The sequence below is a fragment of the Bombyx mori genome, chromosome 27, assembly GCF_030269925.1.
Source record: "Bombyx mori chromosome 27, ASM3026992v2".
NCBI lineage: Eukaryota > Metazoa > Arthropoda > Insecta > Lepidoptera > Bombycidae > Bombyx > Bombyx mori.
This window is the reverse complement of record NC_085133.1, coordinates 4,477,200-4,504,749: the sequence shown is the minus strand read 5'-3', so window position 1 is coordinate 4,504,749 and position 27,550 is coordinate 4,477,200. Positions and strand designations below refer to the sequence as shown.

The following is a 27,550-nucleotide window of genomic DNA, read 5'->3' as shown; positions in this document are numbered from 1 at the left end:
TTTTTTATAGCTATAACATTATCTTTTAGTGGAGTAACTGTATTATTTTTAATTATATGGCCTAAGTATTTCACGGAGTCCTGTGCAAAAACGCATTTAGAGAATTTTAATCTAAAGCCTTCTTTTGATATTGCTTCCAATAATAGAGATAAATGTTGTATGTGTTCAGTGAATGTCTGGGAAAATACTAAAATGTCATCAATGAAATTTACTGTAAAATTTGACAATTTGTGTTTCCTAATAATGCTCGTAAGTATTCTTTGAAAAATTGCCGGTGAGGTTTTTAAGCCAAATGGCAAACAAGTCCATTGGAAATGATTTTCTTGAGTAACAAATGCTGTTTTCTTCCTATCTTCTACTTTCAAAGGTATAGACCAGAATGCGGAATTTATGTCTAGTGTGGAGAAAAATTTACAATTTCTTGTTTTTAACATTAAATCTTCCATCAGTGGAAATGGTTGCGACTGAGGAACCACTATTTTATTTAAATCACGAAAATCTATGCATAGTCTAGATTTTCTACCTTCCTCTTTTTTATAGGCTAATGTTACAGGGGCTGCAAAAGGACTATACGATTCTTCAATTAAATTTCTTTGTAATAATTTTGAAACTTGTTGTTCTATTTCTTTTTTATCTTCAAAATTACACCTATATGGTCTTTTGCTACAATATGTATCTACTAGTAAATCTATATGTGCTTCATAGCCTTTCACTGAACCTACATCATACCTATCTTTTGCAAATAGTTATTTATATTTGCTTATTAATTCATCTATTTTTGATTGTTGCTGAGCGTCTAAGTGATTTACTGAAATTTTGAAGTTTGTAACCTCTATGTGCTCATTGAAGTTTATTTTACACTTATCAGTCATATTAAAAATATTTTTCACTGTTAAGTCTCTATCATTACCTTCATCAATTAAATATTGTTTGTTTTCAATTTTGTTACCTGTGAAGCCAGGAATATTTTCATTATTTTGTTTTTTTTCTCTTTTGTTTAGATTTTGTGTGATTTTCAAGTTTTCATTTTGAATAAGTTGAAAAGATTTTATACAATCCAATCCAATCAGAAAATCATAATCAAAGTTTTGATCATCAATTACAAACACATTCATATTTTTTTCTATTTCAAAAATCTTTATCTTTAATGTTACTATTCCTGTTGACTTTTTTACACCATTAATCGTTTTTAAATTTGCTTGGTTATTGATATTATTGTTTTTTTTTTTTTTTAAGGATAATAGTCTTGAATTAATTAAACTTACATTTGATCCTGAATCATAAACACCTAATATTTCTAAGGAATCATTTATTATAAGCTTAACTTTGATTAATGGTGGAATAATTAGTTTTTTGGATCTATTTCATTTAAACTTATTTCTAATTCAGAATTATTAACATTCCTAATTGACTCTTTTTTAGAGCAATCATTATCTCTATTTTTGAACCAACATACAGATTCTGAATGATACCTAATTCCCTTCTTTTCTTTTTCACAGATTTTGCATGGTCGGGCTCTGAAATTTTTTTCTTTTATTTTATAATCCGAATCTATTCCCTTTTTCTCCACAGTCCTTTTATTCATTAAGTGTTCCAAGCCCCGAATAATACTAAATAAATCTTCAGTCTCTCTTAATTTATTTCTATCAATTTCATCCGCTATAAAATTAGGCAGCCCTGTTACAATTAAATCAATCAAGGTAGGTCTATCTATTAATTTGTTAACCTCTAATAAAAGCCTCTCTTTCTTGAGAGCATATTCCAATAATGAGCCCTGCCTATATTTGAACAAAATAGCATACCTTATTGGTGTCCAGCCTTTGTTCACATATGTTTCACAAAAGCTTTTTTTCCAAATACCCCATTCTGAATTAATTGTATATTTTATAAGCATAGAATTATACCAATCTTGACAAGAATCATCCAGAAATAGCCTAAGCACTTGAATCTTTTGAATATCTACATCTATACCTATACGAGTACATTCAGCTTCAAAGATGATCATCCACTGTGTTACACTTGAGGTTTTTTTTGTGAATTTTTCTATTACAAACATTTCAGATATTTGTTTTAAATTAAACTGTTTAGATTCCTTCTTCAATTCAGCAAAGTTTTCCAGGATTCTTGTAAGAGTTTCCGTCGAAGTTTCATTAGTAAAAATCTGTTGTTGTGTTTTTGATGTAATCTCCTCCAGTAAATATCCTTGGAACTGCATATTTCCGTCTTGGTCCATGTAAGTGTCACGTAATTCTGCTGTTGCTGAAATCCATACTTGCCTTTTTTCGTGTCTTCTTTGCAACGTAGCTTTTACTTTTTGAAAAGTTTGGGTTTTTATTACCGCATCGTGTAGTTTCACCGGTTGTAATTTTTCCGGCATTAAGAACACATTTTTTTCGGTATCTGTTATTGAGGTTATACAAATAACATTTGTTTTTGGATCTTCACCTGGTTTCACAATAAATTCAAACTTCAACTTATCCATTGTTTCTAAAAGCTTTAATCAATGTTGTTTTGTAATGTGTTTTGTAATGAAACAAAGAACCAAGTTGTTGCTCTGCAAAGAGTTTTTTTATTATTATTATTTTATTAACTTATTTCTACACTTACAATTATTATAATTATTTTCGAACCTGCAAAGAGAAACAACATTGAAAGATATTGCTTCACCCTTTTTTAAATCTGCAAGTTTTTTTAATCTATTAAGAAAGCACGTTATATTTTTGAATGTCCGAAGCCAGAGAGCAAATCCAATTATGGAATGAACATAGCTTCCACCACAGATAATATTATTATGATAGTGGTGGAAGCTAATGCGCGGGAAATTTAAATGTAATTAATGAAGGGCCAAGAGAGCTTCATTTACACACATATACACATATTATGAAAGTCCATCTGTCAGACTCGAAAAGGATTTCAAAGTAAAGCACGCAACCACACTCTTATTTATTAAATACTTACTAATAGGCTGTAAATCCTGACCAATGGTTATCGTTAAGTTCGACATTTAAATTATGTTATGTCGGAACGAGTAACGCCACCTGTCGTCAGATAGCAACAGCGGATATCGAAACAACTAGAACACACTCGAATGCTCTATCGCAAATGTTCTAGAAATTTGTAGACACAGCCGAAACAACTGTAAAAGCTTGATATAGGCGACCCGAAGGCAGCTACCTGTCCTAATGAAACTGAAAGGTTTTCGGGCCACTAGTAATCCCTCCCTCTTAAGAAAAAAAGGAGACACTTCTATTCAAAGCGACGCGGCGTACCGAACACCTCAAGAACGGTGAATCATGTTAGTGAAATATACCTTAATTGGCGTCATAATTAAATTGAGTTATGATTAGTATTTCGGTAGAATTTTTATTTAATCAAGGATTAGCTTTTACTGGTGGTAGGACCTCTTGTGAGTTCGGCGCGGGTAGATACCACCACCCTGCCTATTTCTGCCGTGAAGCAGTAGTGCGTTACGGTTTGAAGGGTGGGGCAGCCGTTATAACTTTACTTGAGACCTTAGGACTTATATCTCAAGGTGGGTGGCGCATTTACGTTGTCGATGTCTATGGGCTCCAGTAACCACTTAACACCAGGTGGGCTGTGAGCGCGTCCACCCATTTAAGCAATAAAAAAAAAAGGTCACGAAATAGCTTATCCCTTACCGTAACCCATATGCTCTTCCGCGGAGTATGATTTGATCTAGAATGTCACCGCCTTCCCTCTTTTATTTTGAACTACCTCCCTCTCGTTAGGTGTGAAGAATATGAGAAGCACACAGAGAGAGAACACACATAAATAAGAAAACTGTATTCAATAAAGCAAGAAATCACACAATATTATCAACGATTTACTTAACGCGAACTATCATAACTTCACTCAATACATTCTATACAAAAGGCTCCCACACCTCATATTTTCAGTGAAACAATAGCAAAAATAAATTCTAAAGTCTTCAAACCTGTTAAAATACAATAGCAAAACAAACATAATTCCTAAGATGACAAGACAACGGGGACGTCTCTCGGTAATTGAAAACTATCGATAATAAGACATCGGAAGCGGTAATACCTGTATCTTATTTCTTGAAAGGCAAGGTTCAGTTTTCTTTGTGACCTTATCCAGAAATATCGCGCTTAAACCACGATGTTTCAGATAAAGAGGTATTATAATTTAGTTCCAATATCGTGAAAGATAAATGTTGTAAACAGATGTATCGTTTTTAAACTTTTAGTAAATCAGAAGAAGACAATATCGATTTTATTATCGTAATGTCACTAATTAGGAACGCCACTACGTAGTTTGATTTAGAATTTTAAAACGAATGCCTTACTTGAAAATTTCGTATAGTACGCCATCTTGGGTTAATTAAATCAATTTAATACCTCGAATTAATAAAGTAGAAAATAGGACAATAATATTGTGGACGGATCTTGGACATACTGTTGGTAAGGAGTTTTGTCAGTACACATTACCTTACCAACAGTACGTTACGTTACCTTAGAACTTATATCTCAAGGTGGGTGGCGCATTTACGTCGTGGATGTCTATGGATTCCAGTAACCACTTAACATCAGGTGGGCTGTGAGCTCGTCCACCTACCTAAGCAATAAAAAAAATGTATGTATCCTATAGAAATTCTACCTATAGCTGTCTTGAAATAGTCACATCTCCTAGCTTAAAATGTCGTACTGCCGTATACAAATTACCAGGACGAAGAGTGAAATTTTTAGTGAGATTTGGGCTCCAGGCAGTCAAATTATTTGCTTATTTACAATACAATAAAGCACAAGCAATAGCTTAAGGACGACAAAACCTTCTGATATAGCCTGAAGATAGGTCACGAAATAGCTTACACAACTTTGGATCCCTTACCGTATTCCATATGTTCTACCGCGGGGTATGATTCGATTTATAATGAATATCCTACCTATGCTGATAGCCTTGAGAGGCTATTTCAGCTTCACCCTAACGTGTGTAGATGAGCTCAAAGGGCTCAAACCGGAGTGTTGCTAACACTGATCCTAGCAAGAGCAGTGCTTCGCAGAATCTATCACCGGATCGGAAAAGCGACCCACTGAGAAGATCCGGCGAGAAACTCAGTGGACTGTATCTATGGGTTAATTCGCTCATCGAGCCCTTCGTCGCAAACGACGGGTTCGACGAGGATAGTGACCGGTGCTCGTGGTGCCTAAAAGCATCGTTAATGGATCAGGAGGATCCTTAATGAGGTGCTTTGGGGGATTTAGAATGTCACCGTCTTCCCTCTTTTATTTTGAACAACCTCCCTCTCGTTTGGTGTGAAGAATATGAGAAAAATCCTGCCTCCATATTCCAAGGGCGCTTAACAAGTATGTTTCCAAATAAAGCTTAGAGAGAGTATTAAAATTCCAAGTGGGACAGCAATACCAGATTTATTTTAATAGTAGGTAGGTTAGTTGCCACACAGTGTCCCTGACAATGTCCATGTGCGTAGATCACTTTCAAATATGATGCATGGGCATTTTGCACGGAATTATACCATTACCCTGCCTATTTCTGCTGAGAAACAGTAATGCGTTTCGGTTTGAAGGGCGGGGAAGCCGTTGTACTGTTAAAAGGGAGACCTTAGAACTCTTGTCTCAAGGTGGGTGGTGGCACGTAGTAGATGTATACGGGCTCCGGTAACCACTTAACACCAGGTGAATCGTGAGCTCGTCCACCCAACTAAGCAATAAATAAAATAATAATAAAAAATATAAAAAAATAATTAAAAATAAGCGTTCTTTCTGTTTTTGTACTCTCTTACCGAATTCAGGAGGTGACAACAGCTAATATTTTCGGGGAATATTTCGACAATGGTTCGCTCATGCGGACACATCAAAAGCCATGTTTCGCTAAATAATTTCATCTAAAATTCACACCTCGAATGATTTATTCGGTTCTTTTTTTTAAATATTAAACGCGAAGTACAATAGTACACATTATGATTCAAACTTTTCATACCGCGTTGTAAGGCTGTCACATTTTTTCTTGGTTCAAGCTGGTTTTCTATGAACATGTTTAAACGCAGCCGCTATTGTGTATGAATACTAACAGTCAACCTATAAGCCCCACTTATTGCATAACTTCGAGCTAACTCCAAATGGTTTTCAAAGTGTAAAAGAACTACCTTACCAGGAGTATCACCAAAACAGCAATGAATGCTAAAATTATTTTGTACAAGAAATATCACGGAATTGCTGATGTAACCTAATAAATGTTATTGTAGAAGTTCATTTTTTTTTATTGCTCGTGTAGGCAGACGAGCATACGGCCCGCCTGATGGTAAGTGGTTACCGTCGCCCATGGACTTCAGCAATGCCAGGGGCAGAGCCAATATACCGTTATATTATAACGTCATATTTCGTGAATTCCCAACCTAAAGATTTTTTTATTGCTTAGATGGGTGGACGAGCTCACAGCCCACCTGGTGTTAAGTGTTTACTGGAGCCCATAGACATCCACAACGTAAATGCGCCACCCACCTTGAGATACAAGTTCTAAGGTCTCAAGTATAGTTACAACGGCTGCCCCACCCTTCAAACCGAAAGACATTACTGCTTCACGGCAGAAATAGGCAGGGTGGTGGTACCCACCCGCGCGGACTCACAGAGGTCCTACCACCAGTAAAAAATACCTCGGCTTGCTTCCTTCGATATAATATATAATCCTGCGAAACGTATTTTGTATATACACTATACATTGCTTATGCAAATGATTTTTGTAATAACATAAATTCAAATCTTGGTTTTCGGGAAAGACAATAATACGTATTGTAATGAAACTTAAATAATTTAATTTAATTTTAGAAAATAAGTTCAAAAAAACAATATGAAACTCTTCTAGTGTACCCTTGACGCATAACAGCTGCGTCATTCTTTCAAGTTTGAATGGCAGGACAGTCATTATAGAATGAAATGGAGAATTCGACCTCATATCTCAAGCAATGTGCATTGACCTAGGGCTGTGTGTAACTACTGCACCCTGGGCCGTGGGCTCGTTCATATTCATACATATATAACAAAAAGAATGTGGATCACTCAATTGATTGATTTCCATTTTCATTGAAATTTTTGAAATTTAACTTTTAGAAAGTTTAAATTCTTGAACAATAGCAATCGAACTTGAAAATGTCTCACTTGTACATCTGACACATTATCAAAAAATACGATCATCGACAACCCTATCGCGTTCGTAAATGTCACCGTTAAGAATAATGAAAGATAATAAAAAATACTTTTCTTTGATACAATCACATTAAAAATTTTCACGTAAACGACTTTGCGTCTTAAGCCTACTGTTTAGGGGCTATTTTTTCTCGTTACAAAGTTACAAAACAAGCAATTTCATCTGGAGTGGTGCCGGGGAGGGAATAATTTTTTTCGGAAAAAGCGTCGGACGCTCATTTTGATAACATTCAATTATGAAAATTGCAAATTAGGGACACTGAGTGGAATAGTCACGATTCTTTTCTTCGTTTTTTTTTTCTTCTTTATTTATTTCGGTACTATTTATTCAAGAGAAACATTACAGACCGTTGGACAGATGTCAGATGATGTCGACTCGACAAAACAAACTTTCTGTTTCTCATACACTGTGTATCATACCGCTATTTACGTCCGTCTGGTGTAGTGGTAAGTGACATGGTCACTACACTAGGGGGTCGCGGGTTCGAATCCCGCCAAGGGAAGATATTTGTATGATAAATATAAATGTCTTTTCCAGGGTTATGGATGTATATTAAATATATGCATGTGTATAATAAAAATCTTACATTTATTTCCGATATCTGGTACCTGTAACACAAGTTCTTTACGAACTTATCACGGGACCAGTTAACGTGGCGTGATTGTTAGTAAAATATTTATATATTATATTATATTATAGTCACGTGATTAGTCAAAACGGTTTTCATTCAAGCAGGCCTTTGCAGACACATTTTAATGACAGAATCACTGACAGAATTTGGTTTTTTTTTACCAAGAAACCAAATAATACCCTTGGCTCACCAAAGCAGGGTAAAATACGAAAATTCAGTACCCATATGGAAATTTAAGAATAATTTTACATACAAAATAAACTCCGAATACATTTTGTCAAAATGTAACGATACGGTCCAATTTTCGCAGCTGCGAAAAAAATTAAGCCAGTTCGATGCTGACGAGTATTTAATTAAAATTGTTTCTGGTAAGCGACTTGACGTTTTCAAGATTTAGAAGTTTTGCTAAACAACAGCTTTGGTAATATTTATCTTGTTCATAATGCTTGACGACTCTGTCTTATGAATCATTATAATAAACAAAACGCTTTATCCTAAAAATACCTGATGGTACGTAGTACATTCTCTCACGTACGTATACATAAGCAGAGATTTAATTCAAATCATATCTTCTCATACAGCTGGACAAAGGTGTCCTTTAGAGTCCTCTGGTGATTTTCGTACTCAAAAAATCTTTCATTTGCTTACTATAACTTTCTCTACTGTGTTTGTGTGTCTTAACCTCGCAGATATTGCTTGATCTGCTACTTTTGTTTTGGTTCTTATCAACTCTCTGATAATTCAGAATCACTGTGAATTATATAACTTCTCAGTTATATCACAATGCGACAAACACTTTAGCCCCGGAGTCACGAGTTCAATAGAGGCATTCACACAGCGTCTTTAGGCACCAGTAGCTGCCGAATTTGAGGGGGCGTTGCGATTTGGCTACGTCATGTAAAAGATAGATGATGCCAGATGCATTCCTTATGCCTCCACCTACCACTTTAGGCATTTCCAATTTTATCAAAAATACGTACTCATATTTCGCCCCACCCAAATCTTCCCCCGACACTGAGAATGCTTATAGCAACAACCCATCTGGGAGTAAACTATATTCCCTTGATTTGGTAGTTCGAACTAAAACGTCAAATCCAAATTAGATTTACTTTTTTTTTATTGCTTAAATGGGTTGACGAACTCACAATCCACCTGGTGTTAAGTGGTTACTGGAACTCATAGACATCAACAATGTAAATGCGCCACCCACCTTGAGATATAAGTTCTAAGGTCTCAGTATAGTTACGACGGCTGCCCCACCCTTCAAACCACCATTTACTGGTGTAAATGGGCGTGTTGTATTTATTGATTGGCGAGCGCACAGTCCGGCTAGTATTAAGTCGAGACATGCGGCTTGAATCTCAATTTTATTATTATAAAGTGTGTTCTATGCATCAAATCACATAACTTATTTAACGTAGGAATACGCATGATGACGCCTCCTACCGCTGAAACAGTGACTACATAAATTTCGTTGAAGCATTTCGTTTGTCCGCCTTCATTGGCAATAAAAGGCGATGCCTCAGTGTGTTTCCAGTTTGTACGCTATTCTCGTATCTCCCCTCAACACTGAGCACGTGTTTATTGCAACTGCCCCTGAGGGAGTGGTCAGTCGTTCGCGCCGAAGTGCTTTTTATTTGTTAACTCCAACACTTTTACCGTTCGCGGAACTTCTTGTATGTAACTAGAATATAGCTGTGGAGGAGTCTTTCGAAATAAATTACGCTCTTAATTCAGGAGCGAAGAAAAGTTTACATTTAGTTCTCTTTGTTATTGTTTAGTACCGTTAGAATGTTACTTTGACTGATAGTTAGAGCTTCAACGAAACCGATTATCGTTCTGAAGTACTAAGATCTTTGTTACTAATGAGATCAAAAATCATTACTGTTGTTTTATCGCATTAGTTTTTTTTTGCAAAATTATGCTTACTTCTTTTTGCTTTTGGATGAGGTCTCGGAACACTCACTGGTGTTCACTGGATACCGGAACCAGTAATAGAATATAACTGGTCTTATGAGTACGCACGGGTAGGTACCACCGCCCTGCCCTATTTCTGCCGTAAAGCTGTAATGAGTTTCGGTTTGAAGAGTGGGGTAGCCGTTGTAACTATTCTGAGACCTTAGAACTTATATCTCAAGGTGCGTGGCGGCATTTACGTTGTAGATGTCTATGGGCTCCGGTGACCACTTAACATCAGGTAGGCCGCGAGTTCATCCACCCACCAGAGTAACAAAAGAAATCGTAACGCGGCGTAAATGCCGCCACCCACATTAAGACATGACTTCTAGATTTCATAGTACAACGGCCGCCCCACCCTTCAAATCGGATTGCACTATTGCTTCACAGCAAGACTGGCCAGGCACTTACCCGTGCGGGCTCTTAAGACGCCCTATACCAGCAATTGCGCAAATGACAAATTTTCCGGGTTTGACTTTTGTTACACGATATTATTCCTTCTACGTGGACATCACTGAATATTGGTAAAGTACGTATTTCAATAGAACTATTAATACCTGTCTGCGGGATTTGAAGACTGGCAAAGTCGCAACACTCGATACGAATGTACCGGGTGTCTTAGCCTTTTAGCCACGACGACTTAGGCTACAGTTCTATTGTGGATACAAACAAGCTCAGCCCGCTGAGCTTCTCACCGGATCTTCTCAGTGGGTCGCGATTTCGATCCGGTAGTAGATTCATTCGCGAAGCAATTGCTCTTGAGTTGTTAGGTCTCCTTCGGAGGCGCTCGGGCAGTTGTTAGCAAATCCCACCCCTCCTGTCTGAGCCTTTGCTCGCCCACCTGATCTTTCAATCATAAAAAAACAAACAAGCCCAGTTCTCTTATTCGAATTAGCACTGACAAATAGTGTGCTTAAATAAATTAGAAGTCGTGTCATCAGCAAACAATAGGAGAAACCAGTAAAATAGCTCGCCACTTTACCTCAATTGGCCTAACCATTCGTTCTCCCAGCGAACTAATATAAAAAGGAACCAAGAAAACGTTTGCCATTCAACAAACATTGAATACACACTCGTATCGAAGTTTAATTAGTGTTGTGCTGAGTCGGCGTCTGTTCACACGCTTTCATTATGTACATTATTGGTTTGAGCTTTTTATTTGGCCGACGCATAGATTAGTTTGGGATAGATAAATCATTCATTTTATTTTATTTTTGATGTACGAGGAATTCGTTTATTTTTCGTAAACACCTGTTAATTGTTAAGTGGGTGCTTCAGAAATTCCATTCGATAGATACTAAATATATTTTTCTTTGAAAGTGAATCGCAATCTGAGATTCCCTGAAAAATGTCGCATAACATTTCTAAGAATTACGACTCTATTGATGTATTTTAAGATTTCCGCTTCATTACCACAATTGATTTATTATTTGCGATGATGGGCATAGGATCTTTTGCAGCCCACTCGATTGTAGATTGTCACTGGAAGCCAAATACATCGCAATGTTAATTCCGTGCCTCACTTGTGACTTCAGCTAAAAATCTTTGATAGAAAAAAACAATATTAAGTTGAATCTGCAAATGAATGTGGCTGTTTGTATTATGCGTATTGAATCAGATTTTCAGTTCAGATTGAACCGTCTGTGGTTCATAGCCATAGCGTTCGAACACTGGCGAGATAGGTCTGAAACAGTAACGTAGACAAAACTCGTCTGGCTTCGCCCGTTGCACGTCGTAACGGTAATCGTCGGTGACAGGACTGTTAACACTGTCATTAGCGAGCTGTCTAGACCGTATTTTAGGCATCTTTGGTCAAACAAACGCTAGCATCACCCAAGCCACAGGTCACCGTACTCATCAAATTCGTCAGATATAATTATTTAATAACCAGCAATCGTACTAATAAACTTAATTCAAGACCGCCAATTTAACTTTTTTGTATTTAATGTTAATTTGTTTTTGGTGTACTATAAAGAATACTCTCTCTCTCTCTCTCTCTCTATCTCTCTATCATTTAAATGTAATTAGTTCTCTCTGTAATTCGACTAGTCTACGGCCGAGCGAGAACGCGTTGGTACGAAAGTAATAGTCCAAAACTGAGTAAACTTTTACAATGTTCGCAGCATTTGTTCGGAACTACATCGTTATTACTGTGCCGTACGATACTGCTTTGTTAAGTTCCGTATCGATCATTACTTTTACTGTTCTATTAAGAGACTTTTGTTTACATTTTGTTATGACACGCTGATGTCTGGACGTTCATGGAGAGATATTGGTGAGGAAAACACATTGAGTGTCTACTAATTTTTTTTATTGTTTAGATGGGTGGACGAGCTTACAGCCCACCTGTTGTTAAGGGGTTATTGGAGTCCATAGAGATCTACAACATAAATGCGCCAGCCACCTTGAGATATAAGTTCTAAGGTCCCAGTATAGTTACAGCGGCTGTCCCACCCTTCAAACCGAAACGCATTACGACTTCACGGCAGAAATAGGCAGGGTGGTGGTACCTACCCGTGCGGACTCACAAGACGTCCTACCACCAGTCTAGTTAGTCTATTTCGTCATCATAATATACTTTTTTATTTCTACTATTCCTAGACGCCGACACGGATTTAAATTGCCACGAAATATATTTACTAAGCTAAATATACCTTAAGCTATCTAAGTAAGTTCCAATTTTGTTCGTTAACAAAAAGTGAATGCGAACGTGCTTAGCTCGCGTCCAGTCATTTTTAGGAATTGAAACTCCCCTTGTTTTGAAACACTTTTTGTAACTTGTCATTTAATTTTGATTTCGTTTTCGCGGTAATGCTTGTTGAATATACTGGTAGTTCTTTAAAAATGGAGTTCAGTGAGAGAAAGAGCGTCGATATTCAGAGACTTGAGGGTATTCCAAATTTTATAAGAATTACTAGCTGACCCGGCAAACGTTGTGTTGCCTTAAATAAGATTTCTAGGGAAATTCTAGTCTAATATATAAAATTCTCACAAACCTCATTCAACCACATAATATAGTAAGCGGCACGTAAGTTGGCAAGGTTTTGGTGTAGTGGGGGTAATGTCGCGCATAGTGTACATTGCAACAAAAAAATGGTCACTTTTATTGCCCGCATATATGTTAATTTTATTTTATTAAATTTTTTATTTGCCATAATTTATTTTTAAGCCTGTGTGTTTAGAAGAAAGTTAAAGAAAAGAGAGGAATTCGTGAAGTGTATTAGGTGTTATAAATAAAATGCAATTAAAAGTTAAAAATTTTATTTAAAAAAATATACTTAATATTAAAAATTATGGGTCGCCGTCGTCACTATCATTTTCTAATAGTGCTACCCCTTGGATTAAATTTATGGTAGCACCTGAGCTGGTGGAAGGAGTTGGCTCCTCATCGTCGACATAACGAAGAGTCGCTGTCGTCACTGGCGTAAATAATAAAACGCTCAGTGACTGAATCGACTATAATTATGGTCATTGGTATTTGGTCCTGCCATTGCAAGCAAATTTAAAACAATAACACTCGTAACAAAAACAAAATTTAAAACAGTCATAACAACTCGTAACAAAAACTCAATATAAACAAAGGGTTCCTACAACTTTAGTAGGCGCATGTGTAACCGGGAGCGAACGGAACGTGGACGCGGTGCGGGAGGGGAGGGTCGACTGACTTACCAATCGCGCGCTCGGAACGGTGCTACGTCTTTCCCCGCGTCCCGCTTGACAACCAAAGAGACCTAAAAAACGACTTCTGCGCATCTAGCGACTCTTGCCAAGTTACGTGCCGGGGACTATACCTAATTATAACCAAGAAAAAAAATAAAGAATGTTTGGGGTGGACAGCCCTTATCACTTAGGGGTATGAAATATAGATAGTAGCCGATTCTCAGACCTACTGAACATACTATTGATACACAAATAAAACCAAAAAAACATGGCTGGCAAGCTACGATTGATACACAAATAAAACCAAAGAAACATGGCTGAAAAATGTATAGTGAGTAAGACAGGAGACCGGCTTCGTCCTCATCCCTACTACGTGATGTTTGCTGGATGAGAGGCGACACCTGGCGGGGATAACTGATCGATTGAATTTAAAAAAAAATCATAATTAAAGGAACTTGAAATTATAAACTCTGAATAAGAATTTATCGTACTACAATTATAATATTTGATTGCCATCTTGCAACCTTATTGCGGATCTGTGCATAGAATAAAAAAAATAAAAATCGGGATGGAAAAATAGGGGTTGATCGTATAAGAGTGAAAATTGAGAGTAATATATATATTTTTTATTTTAAGTCATGACAAAATAAAATAAAAAATCTTGCCAAAAAATTTAAAATTTATAATTAACAAATAAAAAATAAGGGTTGATCGTAGAGGGGTGAAAATTTCAGAGTAATATGATTTTTTTTATTCTAAGTCATGACAAAATAAAAACAAAATTCTTGCAAAAAAATTTAGTTTTTAATTAGCAAATAAAAAATAAGGGTTGATCGTAGAAGGGTGAAAATTGAGGATTGTATGTATTTTTGTATGTTGTATCATAAAAAAATAGAAATTAAAAATTTTGTCTAAAAAATAAAAATAAAAATTTAGGGGTGGACTACCCCTAACATTTAGGGGCATGAAAAATAGATGTTGGCCGATTCTCATAGATACCGGATAAGCACAAAAAATTTCATCAAAATCGGTCAAGCCGTTTCGGAGGAGTATGGCAACGAAAACTGTGACACGAGAATTTTATATATTAGACTTAGATTCCTGTATGTGCTTGCTAATTACTGATTACATAAATAATGCGGCCTTTTTTTCAAGGCATACAGACACAGCCCACTGAGTTTCTCGCCGGATCTTCTCAATGGGTCGCGTTTCCGATCCGGTGGTAGATTCTGCGAAGCACGGCTGCTAGGGTTCGTGTTAGCAACGTCGTCAGGTTTGAGCCCCGTGAGCTCACCTACAAGTTAGGGTTACGCTGGAATAGCCACCCTAGGCTACAAGCTTAAGTAAAAAAAAAAAATCAAGGCATAAAAAGAAATTGATATTGAATGTCCATGTCACGTGGTATAAGGGCTTGCTTGATAATTATAATCGTTTCTCTAGGCTGCTAGGACGTTGGCTGTTGTGAAGTCATAGGATGGCCGGGTTGTGACATATATATATTTTATAATAAAACGACGAGCTCTGCGTGTGACTTGTTTTAATGGCGGAAGTAGTCTGTCTGTGTTGCCATAGATTAGGTACATTCTTTACCTGACAGCTGTCACACATGTAATTATTAAATACGTAAAGACTTAGTATACTTTGTACCTTTTGTTCATTAATTTACGATCGAATTTCGATAATTCGGCAACCGCTAGCTAGAATAAATAACGAATCAACGAATCGGGAAAATGTAACAAAATGCAGTAGCTACCTACTTCATTTGTCAAACTGAATCGACTGTTAACAAACTTCCAAATGGAAATCGTGGCTCTCGACTTCAAACTGCAACTGCGCATTCGATTTAAAATAGTGACAACACGACTAGGCTTTTAGTAAGCTCGAAGTTTATCAAATTGACGATGTTGTCACAGTATTTTTGTATTGAGTGGTTTTTTGTTTTGTTTTGGAAAAACGTTCCTCTGTCTCAAGTTAATCGATAATGACCAGAGCCTATGGCTATTTCAAAGCAAATGCCATGGTCTACTGTGTCATTTGAAATAATAAATAATAATAAATAAATAATAAATATTTACTAACAATCACACCACGTTAACTGGTCCCGTGATAAGTTCGTAAAGAACTTGTGTTACAGGTACCAGATAACGGAAATAAATGTAAGATTTTTATTATACACATACATATATTTAAGATACATCCATAATCCTGGAAAAGACATTTATATTTATCATACAAATACCTTCCCTTGGCGGGATTCGAACCCGCGACCCCCTTGTGTAGTGACCATGTCACTTACCACTACACCAGACGGCCATTCTATCTCTTATATAGTTATAGATCTCATGTAAAAAATATGTGTTCAGTATTGGGCGTCATCCGTATTTTTTAATATCCCATCGTTAAAATTTTCCTTGCCTTTCGTTCATAGAGCGCCATCTCTTGAAAGAAGACAAACATCATTTCCTCCGCGGATAATAAAAGAAGATTTTATTTCGTACTTACTTGCTCACGCAATAGATCAACGACTCGAACAAGAAGATCTACGATCGCCCTTGCATGCCAAGCGGACTCTAACATCATCAATATCACTACTTTAAAGTATTTTTTTTTATGATTGAAGAATTACTGTTGTCTCAGAGGCCGTTCCAGTTTTATCAGGACAGGTGGGCGAGCAAAGGCTCAGCCAGGAGGGGCGGGATTTGCTAACAGCTACCAGAACGCCTCCGAAGGAGACCTAACAACTCAAAAGCAGCTGCTTCGCGAATGAATCTACTGCCGGATCGGAATCGCGACCCACTGAGAAGATCCGGCGAGAAACTCAGCGGGCTGATGCATGGGTTAGGTTGCTAAAGTACTCGAAGCGTCGTAATTATAACAAAACAAAAATAATAACGAGAGTAAACTATTTTTCTGTATAAGAAAAAACAAAATGGCTTCCTTCCACGCCCTCGAACGTAGCCTGCACTATAAGCGTAACTAACTTTTTATTTGTAAGCCATTAAGCGTTTTATTAACGTAACCAGAGACCACACATCCGATTCTAAATTAATAGACCCTTAAACGTACGTCATAATCTCACTCATTAGTGCTTTATTTAATTTATGAACGACTCGGAGACATTTTAATGTGAACGTTCATTATGGAGATAAATTGGATGTGGTAGTTGAAGATTGTGGGAATGAATATAAAATTATAGAGTAATACGATCATGAAAAAAAAAAGTACGAGCTACTGGTCCATCGGTTAAATAGTTACCGGAGTACATTGACTTCACTACGTGATTACCGGCTACCGCCTTGAGGCATGAGGTCGGAACTTAACCGCTGTCCCATCCTAAAAATGCCGGTTTCGTGATGAAACTAGACAGGATCATTGTATGTACGTGCCGTATCTCGGTACCTTCTAACTGTAACAATTTGCGACAACAAAAAAGTTAAAATCATCATGTCGTCCTTTTTTGAATTTATAGGTCTAATGGTTAACTTCATGGATAAGACTTCGTGACTAACCGCTTCGAGCTTAATCTTCACAACATAGTATAAAACAAAGTCGCTCTCTCTGTCCCTATATCCCTATGTATGCTTAAATCTTTAAAACTACGCAACGGATTTTGATGCAGTTTTTTTAAATAGAGTGATTGAAGAGTAAGGTTTATATGTATAATAACGACCATTAAATAGTGGAGAAACAATAATCAATTACAGTTTCCGACAAGTCAAAAAACGTTATTGAAGAAGAATGGTTTTGTCTAAAAAAATCATTGGTCATTTATAAGCGAGATCATTCGGTTATGCCACATCCACCGATCTTCGGAAGTCCTCTAAAAACAAGTACACATATTTCATAGGGACGATCAATCTAACGCCCACAATCTCCATAAGATTTACGCGACTAGGGACGGCAACGTTTTTTCATTTTTATTAAAAAAAAAAAAGACGACAAAATTAAATTTCCTCGCATTGAGATGAGTTTATTTGGTAATATATCGCGCGGGCTTCATGCTTTTTTAATTTTTCACCTTTATTAATACACGTCGTATTACTCAGTATTGAGTTTGTCCGTGGATTGTGGAAGGTAATGCGATTATTGGTTTCCGACAGAACCAAGCTCTTTGTTGTGACGTAATCAAAATAATTGGATAACTTTGAAATATTTTTATTAATATATTTATTTTTACTCATGTCGACCAGATCGATGGTACCACAGCTCATCTTTAGATCTGAGGTGGAAGTTTCAATTGCATTGTATTATATAATCTATATATATAAAAATGAATTGCTGTTCGTTAGTCTCGCAAAAACTCGAGAACGGCTGGACCGATTTGGCTAATTTTTGGTCTTTAATTATTTATAGAAGTCCAGAGAAGGTTTAAACGGTAGATAAATATGAAAATGCTCGGAATTAAATAAAAATAACAATTTTGTTTTTCCTTTGATGATTCCTTTTGTTTGTTTTAAGTTTATTTTATACAAAAGTTTAGGACTTTTATTTCTCGATTGAGGCACTACGAAGTCTGCCGGGTCAGCTAGTTGTATTATAATAGTAACTAGGTGGTATGATTTGTATTTTACTGGGGAGCATTAATGCTACCACTCCGTAAACCTTAATACTTTATTGTTCTACGGCAAAAATAGACATGAATACGATACAAAATTTACGCGTCGTCCAGTACTCCATTGACTTCAAAAGGACTGATCGTTGAGTTGCTGTCACAAAGCTAATTTCGATTTAATATTTAAAGCTATGCATACTGAATGTTCAATTTTCTTTTATTGCCATAGTTGTGGTATGTACAAAAATATGTTTACATCGATATATACTGCCTTTCCGGTCATGAGCTTACATAAGCTTACGAAACTTAAGTTTAAAACATTTCCATTTTTTTTTATTGCTTAGGTTTGTGGACGAGCTCACCAGCCCACCTGGTGTTAAGTGGTTACTGGAGCCTATAGACATCCACATCGTAAATGCGCCACCGACCTTGAGATATAAGTTTATAGGTCTCAAGTAAGTTACAACGGCTGCCCCACCGTTCAAACCGAAACGCATTATTGCTTCACGGCAGAAATAGGCAGGGTGGTGATACCCACCCGCGCGGACTCACAAGAGGTCCTACCACCAGTAAGAAATGAATGAATTGAATTTATAATCGTTACAAAATCGAAGCGTTTCAGATGGTTCAACCTTTTTTATTGGAGCTGAAAGAAAGTATTAAAATCAATTTAATTAACGTTAGAGTTTCATTAGATCGTGCCTGGTGAATTGTGAATTATCGTATATTCGCAACAGCTACTTGCTTTCAAGTAGGTAAGAATTTTAACTGTTTAAATCTTGGTGATTGGTGGAGACCGTAAACACCACAATTCGAATCTTATCACTCACCTTGAAATACCAAATCAAATTCACAATTATATTACGGCTGTCTATTTCCGTATTTTGATTGTTTTTATTACAATTCACCATATGTTTATGGCATCAGGAAAGCTTTATGAATTTTCAAAAGATTATGTCTGTATGTTTGGTTATATGCGATCATAAATCTCAACAATAAATACGTAAAAAAGTAATGAAATTGTTGTATACAGATGTATAAAAAAAAATTAACATTCCAATAACCATTTCAGGAGGAAATTTAATGTTCTCTCATTAAGGACATTGCCGCGTAACCACGAGGTTTAACAGCGGCCATTTTGAATTAATATCTCGGCAAACAAAATGGCCGTGGTGAGTTGGCGGGACGATAAAATTTTTATTAATCTCAGATGAGATTTTGAAGCGTGAACGGCGTTACGAAATCCTAATTATTTTATTAATTCGATTTTTAATGGCTTCGTATATGACTTTAGTAAAATATATAATAAGATAATTTAAGTAAAAGTAATAAATAGAGTTTATAAACTGTACAATTATAGTTAAATAGAGGAAAAAAGGCCTAGGGGTAGAGGTCCCAAACGATGGTCGGACCAAATAGCGGAGGAACTGGGAATACCTATCAGCGACGCACTCCACCGGGCTGCAGGGCGGGATCGATGGAGACAGTTGGTTGACGAAATCGGACGGAGTCACGATCCTCAGCAGTGAGGAACCGATCGAAGAGAGAGAGATAGTTAAATCATGCGATGTTGACGACGTCAACGAAGACTGTTGGTTAAAAAACCTCTACCCCTTGCGCTGAGGGTACCATATCAGAAACTTCACAAAAGTGCAAATTGTGAAATATATAAATATAGTTTCATCCGATAAACTACCGACGTAACTCTAAAAACAATGTTAAGGTAAAACAAATTGTTATCTTTTTTTTTCTTACATAATAAATAATTCCCTGATGTTATCCAATCTATAACGTGGTCACAAGAAGCGAAGATCGTTGTAAAACATTCGTTCTCAACTACAATCAGGGCTTATTGTTTCTACAAAGCTATGGACTTTAATATACATGACACGAACGCCGATAATTCACTCAAGGACTTCCCGTCACATTCCCAGGACAATTAATGAACACTGCGCTACGTGAGATGCCCTGTTTATTTTATTATTGAACATGAATCTAGGAATAGGTCTGATGTATATTATAAGTGATCGTATATTTCACGAATGTATGAATTAAGGAATATATTACATATAACAATTTAGAATTTTATAATAGCAAATAGTGTAATCTAGAATATTACATTACCTTCCTATTTTCTTTGGGTGTCTTAAAATGCGACGTCGTCGTGGCCTAAAGGATAAGACGTCCGGTGCATACGTGTCGAGTGATGCACCGGTGTTCGAATCCCGCAGACGGGTACCAATCTAATGAAATATGTACTTAACAAATGATCACGATCGACTTCCACGGTGAAGGAATAACATCGTGTAAAAAAATCAAGCCCGCAAAATTATAATTTGCCTAATTACTAATTTTGTCGTATAATCTATCTCTCCACACAAATAAATATGAGCTTTTATTGAGCTTTTACGAAATTTAAACTTTTATCGACATATGCCGTTGACGAAAAATGCGTGTAAAGGTATAGAACGGTTGGTGCTCACAAATTTGGATAATAACGTAATTAGTAATTATTTTACACTAGTTGACCCGGAAAACTTTGTAGTGCCTCAATCGATAAATAAAAGACCTAAACTTTTGTATAAAATAAACTTAAAACAAACAAAAGGAATCCGTCCGACGGGGGGGGGCATATCAAAGGAAAATCAAAATTGTTATTTTTATTTAATTCCTAGAATTTTCATATTTATGTACCTTTGAAACCTTTTCTGGACTTCCACAATTAATTCAAGACCAAAATTAGCCAAATCGGTCCAGCCGCTCTCGAGTTTTAGCGAGACTAACGAACAGCAATTCATTTTTATACATATAGATTGACTTTTGAGACTTTTGCATTCCCCGATTTATTACGTTAGTAATATTTTTCTGTTCCATTGTCCACTTAGATAGATCTTATTATTGTCTTACACCTTAATTATTATATTAATAATAGCTGGGAAAAAATCACGCATGGTCATCCGACCCCAATTTAGGATTCTCTGTTTTATGGGCACCAGAGACTGATAAACATACTTATATATGTATAAATATTTACATAAATAGATAATAAACACACAGACAAAGAGCCATACAAAGTTTGTCCGATGTGGGAATCGAACCCACGACCCTCGGCACGACAGTCGTGAGCACTAACTATTGCACCACCACATCCCTTGCTCCTGGCAAAGATATTTTTATAAGATTACTAGCTGACAGACTTCGTAGTGCCTAAATCGATAAATAAAAGACCTAAGCTTTTGTATAAAATAAACTTAAAACTAACAAAAGGAATCCGTCCGACGGGGGACACATCAAAGGGAAAACAAAATTGTTATTTTTATATAATTCCGAGCATTTTCTTAATTATCTACCTTTTAAACCTTCAGGAAAACATAATTCGCAGTCACAAAATGTGATTTAATACGAAACACGTCAATCATACATGTTTTTAACTTCGAAATAAATATTAATTTACAAATTCTTTGTCACGTATTTGACGAACGTTTTAATAAACAAACAATTTTGAATTTTCCAGGTAAGATAATCCGAGGACGCGGAGATTTCAAATTCCACTGGGGTGAGCGGAGCTATTCAAATTTAAAGGTATCCGTGCATTATATAAATAGCTGTAGCTGTATTGCAAAATGGCCGGAACTTTTGTATTGAGTATGATACCGCAAGAATTTCGCTTAAACGATACGAAGGAGTGTATCTTAATCAAATAGCGCTCGAGCACGCGACACACTGCTGATCAGTGTATCGAGCATCGTCGATAATTTCTGAACATAGCTGGGCAGGTAATTTTTATATATGTGATTCAATTTTTTTTGTTACTTTGTTGGATATAGCTTGTTGGACAACTAAAGTGGCGGAATAAAGGCGATTGAATGCAGCAGAGATACGAATGGTGCGATGGATGTGTGGAGTAACGAGAATGGATAGAATACGGAATGAATATGTTAGAGGAAGTCTGAAAGTGGCACCTGTGACTGAGAAGTGCGCGTTTGGGATGGTATGGACATGTGACGAGACGAAATGAAAATGAGGTTGGTAAGAGAATGTTAACTATGAATGTGAAAGGATGAATGTGGATATAGACGAAGAGGTAAACCTAAGAAGAAATGGATGCATTGCGTGAAAGACTATATGGGTAAGAGGGGAGTGTGCGAAGAAATAGTATATGATAGAAGAGTATGGAAGGAGAAAACATGTTGCGCGGACCCCGGGTGACTGGGAGAAGGGCAGGATAATGATGACTTGATATAACTTGTTAATAATTAATGTTAACTAAGTTTGCGGCTGTGGGATGTTAAATAAAATTTGAAAATTTAATCGTATTGTAGTTAGTAGTGGCACTGAAATTATCTTCGATGACCTGTAGCACTGGATTTATGTTAGATTATTATTAGTCAATAATGAACTTCTTGTTAAATTGTTTTTGTTAGTCAATTCACAAAAAAAAAAGTGGCTGTGCTTCATTTTGAAATTGCAAATCCATACACCGATGTTTATTTTTTGTACATTCGAGTACACGTTTAAAAACGAATCACCAATTTTATTGAAACTAATCCACTTAAAAATGAAAACTTTAAAAAACATTTGATTAAGGTTGCGCGTTGTTCTGTGCACTGGGACGGCAACCACGCGTTCTAAGATTTTAATTTGGGCTCTCCCGAGTGAAGCCCGGTCGTTTTAATCAGGATAGGAGGCACCACGATGCTTGTTTGAATTTTCTATTTAATCCTGTAGACTGGTAAGGAAAAACAAAAGCGACATATCTGCGATCTATTAATAAGGCACTTTAATTTGGTAGCGGGAAGTATCGTCTGCAGAAAAAAAACCAAAGTTTTATTTGTTTTTCTGAGTGTTTTATTAGATCGTTAGCGCTAATTTCAATAACAGTTTTGTGATAGTAATACTGAGTATTGAACAATAACAATAACCCAGTAAATTCGAATGTAATTTTTCGACTCACTATACCATAGCCATAGAAATGAAGCTAATTTAAAAAGATACTAATAAGAAATTGACATGTTCGTATTTTTTAGGGTTTCTCGCGAGTTCGCGAATGAGTCGCTTTTATTATAAATATAATAGTTTATTAATTACATGGAATATTTTCAAGGCTGCGAATACTTTACAGCTGTCGCGGTCATTTTACTATTATAACATTATCATAACAAAAAAATCGCTTTATCAAAGGGACAGGCGCTTTTTAATCCACTCATGTCAGGTGTCAGAGATTCGAAATGCATGTAAACTCAGGCTTTATTCAAGGCATTTACACTCAGGCGTTATTAACAACAAAGTTTTTCAGTAAATGTAATAAAAATGCCTAAAACTAGTCTCCATTACCGAGCACTTAGTATAGAAACGAAAAACGGGTCTGGGGCTGATGAAGCAATTGTTTAGTAAGACAGACTATCGCAGCCCACTGAACTTAAAAAAAAATGTCACTGAAAATATTTTTCGAAAATTTGGAGCCATTCACAAAAAGGTTCAAGAAATAAAATAAAGTCATTTTCATTATTCTGATTTGTAAGTGGAGTTTTGTTATAAGAATTTCAAATGCCATCTACATTTTTCACGGCGAACACAATAGATATTTTTCACCTTACTTCAGTTTACGTTTAATGAGGTTTCTCTTAGTTTATTGGAATGGTTTTTTACAGAATATAATATTTTCTTTTGTGCTTAACGATCGCTACAAATAATTATATTGATATTGTTATACAGAGTACATTTTAGGATTAAACTTTCTTTTATTACAAATTGTTTTAAGCTTTCGCAGCTCTCTATATTAGAGACTCAATTATTATATTTAATGGGCTCCACATTTCATGAGTTTTTGATATTTCGGCATTCGGAAACGCAATGTTTACACAGGTAGTCTGAAGACTTGGGTAGGACGCTTGGAGCAAACAAATCTGTCTACCTTCACGGGCTCAACTTGAGAGAATTTGCTAACAATAGCCCTAGCAAGAGGAATCGCGAACCACTGTGAAGATTCGGCGAGAAACTCATTGGGCTGTGTCTATGGGCTAATTCAGTCGGTGACCGGTGCTTGAGGGTTCTAAAAGCACCGAGAGCGAATCCGGGGATCCGACAAAACAGGTTTCGGCGACTTTACATTGCCCCGTCGCGGCTGGTAAGAGTACCACCGCTAATTGCCAAACAATCAATATGCAAACAAATAATAATAATAACATATTTTTTTTTATAATATTTTAAAATATATTTATTTTGCCATCGGTACACTGGTTCTGTGACAGTAAAGCACCCGAGCTAGATTAATGATTATATTTAAATTATTCTCGTGTAACTTGCGTTTTATTTTTAACTGAAACCATATTTTCCTTTTCACGAGGAAATTGGATTTATTCCGCTTTCATTTCCAATTCGCATTGTCGGGCTAGTTTCTCTGTTTTTTAAGTTGATCTTTGTAATTTATTTAAACGTGGCTTTTACTCAGAAATAGTGAATTCTGTTATCCAATGAAAGCACTCAAGGAAATATTTCTAATTTTTACGTTGGATCCATGCAATAAGAGACTGTTGTAATTCTAGAGTTAAGAGGAACTTAAATATAAAGGATTTTTAGCGTCTCCTCTTACTCTCTTATTTAGGCAACATCTCATTTTCTCCGTTGAGGTCTGGTATTTTTCGTCATAACCTGGTAGACACTTGAACGTATTTTCGTATGTCTTAAGACATAAAACTGATTAAATTGAACCTTCATTAATGATAGCATATCACGAATAATCCATCATTATATTTATATTGGCACTTTGAAGATTTAGACAGGCGTTGTATGACAAAATTGACATGACAAAACCGATACCTTACATGTCAAGATGAGCAGCAACATTCGTACTGTGACCGGCAACCACTTGCATGGATTGCTTGCATTGCTTAGATGGATGGACGAGCTCACAGCCCACCTGGTGTTAAGTGGTTATTGGAGCCCATAGACATCTATAACGTAAATGCGCCACCCACCTCGAGATATAAGTTCTAAGGTCTCAGTATAGTTACAACTGCTACCCCACCCTTCGAACCGAAACGCATTACTGCTTCACGGCGGAAAAAGGCGGGGTGGTGGTACCTACTCGTGCGTACTCCCAAGAGGTCCTACCACCAGTAAAACCCACCACCGGTAAAAACCACCAGTGGTGTGTCGTGGGCTCGTTCACAAGTCAATACTATAAATATAACATAGATACATATTAGTGTATTTTCTATCATTGTCCTGTCCTTCTCCCAGTCAACTGGGATCGGCGCAACATGTTTTCTCCTTCCATACTCCTCAATTATATATTATTTCTTCGCTGACTCTCTTCTTACACATATCGTCTTTCACGCAATGCATCCATTTTTTCTTAGGTCTACCTCTTCCTCTTCCTTCATTAGTGTATTTTATATATTTTTATCAAACCCCAGCACAGAAATTCTAGTTTGTCCTCTTTTCATCCTTAGTCAGTTCCTTAAGCGCGTACAAATACGTAAGTAGCCTGTACAAAAAAAACCATCGCCGATATATACAAAATGGAATACACCCTCGATTTAAAAAAAAAAAGAAACGTTTCATGCAACCTTGTAACAGCAATAAATCAAATTTTCTATTCGAATACGTGAGCCCGCCGTTGGTGCCGTGTTGGTTCCCTCTCACATTAACCGCGAGGGTAGGTGGCACGCCAAATGCGCATTAATACATCAAAAACACAATTTCACGTTAACGAGTCCCGCGACAAGTACAATTACGATTTTAACGTATGAAACTAATAACCTAGAATTTGTCATAGTGTTTTCATTAGCCTCTGCGGCCTGATAAACAAACGTCTTAACAGCTGACCGTAACTGCGAGCACCTGTGAACGTCTTACACCTGTGAATAATTAAGCTGGTGTAGCAAGCTTTTTGATGATAGGGGGTCTTGTGAGCCCGCGGTTAGGTACGACCATTCCTATTTCTGCCGCAAAGCTCTAACGCGTTTCGATTTAAAGATGTCTCAAGGAGGATGATTTACGTTGTTTGTATATACTTCGGTAACTACTTAACACCAGGTGGGTCCTGAGCTTGTTCTGCCATCAAAGCAATAACAAGCTACAGTACCCGGCGACAAATATTGCACATCGACCGTGGGAAACAGACGGCTAATTTTTGCTTTGTAGAGCGTTATATCTGTCGCACATTACCTAATTGACATTTAGTTTCCATATATACCGGATTGTTAGTGTTTCGTCGCACACAGGTAACGCTCTACAACAAAAACAAAATTAGACGACTGTCTCTTCCTAAATACCGATGTGCAATATTTATTGCCTGGTACTGTACACAGTTTCAGTTCTTCAAAGGCTTCTTCGAGAAAAAGATGAATTCTAGAGGACTAAGTTTTCTGGCGATACGATTTTCCTTTATTATTGACATCGATTACCATGTCTATCCGATATTAAATGGCTACCCACACCCTCGTTGGTTCAAAGTCTCGCTGGTTATGCCTTTCAAACTCATAACGTGTCCTCCTTTAAAGCGGTCGTCACAAACAGTACTACGCCAAAACATGCCTTAAAACGCTAGACGTTTTCCGAATAACCCGAAATTTCGTTCCATTCCGTACAAATGAGTGAAATTAGGAGTGCGCGCATTTTCCGGGATCGTCCCAACTACATTAGGTATTTAGTAAGCAACTTAACCCGAGGTCGTTATTTGCTAAATATTCCATGAAAATAGGTTAGGTCGCATCGTTCAGTAACATTATTAAATGGTTGTTAACTATTCTTTTCGTTTATTTTAATTCTGCGAAGATGATTTGGCTGGCGTCAATTTACAATATTTGTTCAAAATCTACACAGCTATTTATTTCTTATTTTAACTCTGCGAAGATGATTTGATTAGCGTGAATGTACAATACTTGTCCAAAATTGACACAGCTATTTAATTCTCTTTCGTTAGTGGTCAAATAAACAATAGATTTATTAATTGCGAATACACGATCACCTAAAAGCTACAACGTTCATATTCTTTCAGTGGTCAGACAATTAGCAATTTATCTCTAGTTATCAAAAACCATAAAGACTAAAACAATGCTAATAAACAGGATTGACTGATTTAAAAAAATAAAAAAGCTATATTCAAATGCTACTACTCTTTTGGAAACTACATTAACAATTAAGTTGCTCAGGGGGTCATCTCATGCAATTTATTAACCTATAACTTTGCTACACCAATGAACGGACTAAGATAGAAATAGACTTGGACAAATTCATCATATGTTTTCGTTTTTGGGAATTTATTTGAAAATCTTATAGAAATCGTATCTCTTTTTGTGATTGACTGTCATAAATTTGGACGGTCTAATAAACTAACAAATGAGCTCCAATAAACAGGACTACAAAGTAAATTGTCAACAATAAAAATGATTTTCTGCTTTGTGCCAAAAACGTTTTGTATTAATTTAGGTCTCAAAATTCTGTAACAAAAACAGCCTTTTCTCTTCTTTGTTTTACCAGCTGCTAATTATCCTTGAAATCCTAAATAATTAACATGAAATGTTTAATATTTTCCTCGAATT

General features: G+C 36.4%; 2 protein-coding genes across 8 annotated transcripts in view; one reads left to right on the top strand and one right to left on the bottom strand.

Annotated features, from left to right (window-relative positions):
- The window catches only part of LOC101743574 (latrophilin Cirl), a 395,071-nt gene that overhangs the window by 241,044 nt on the left and 126,477 nt on the right, over window positions 1-27,550 (top strand). The window lies entirely within an intron of this gene.
- LOC134201529 (uncharacterized) lies at window positions 927-2,858 on the bottom strand. Its single transcript, XM_062676463.1, has 2 exons — window positions 2,631-2,858; window positions 927-2,554 (listed from the first exon to the last, which is right to left on the bottom strand). The coding sequence occupies exon 2, from the start codon at window positions 2,480-2,482 to the stop codon at window positions 1,346-1,348; it is 1,137 nt and encodes a 378-aa protein (XP_062532447.1). The 5' UTR covers window positions 2,483-2,554; window positions 2,631-2,858; the 3' UTR covers window positions 927-1,345.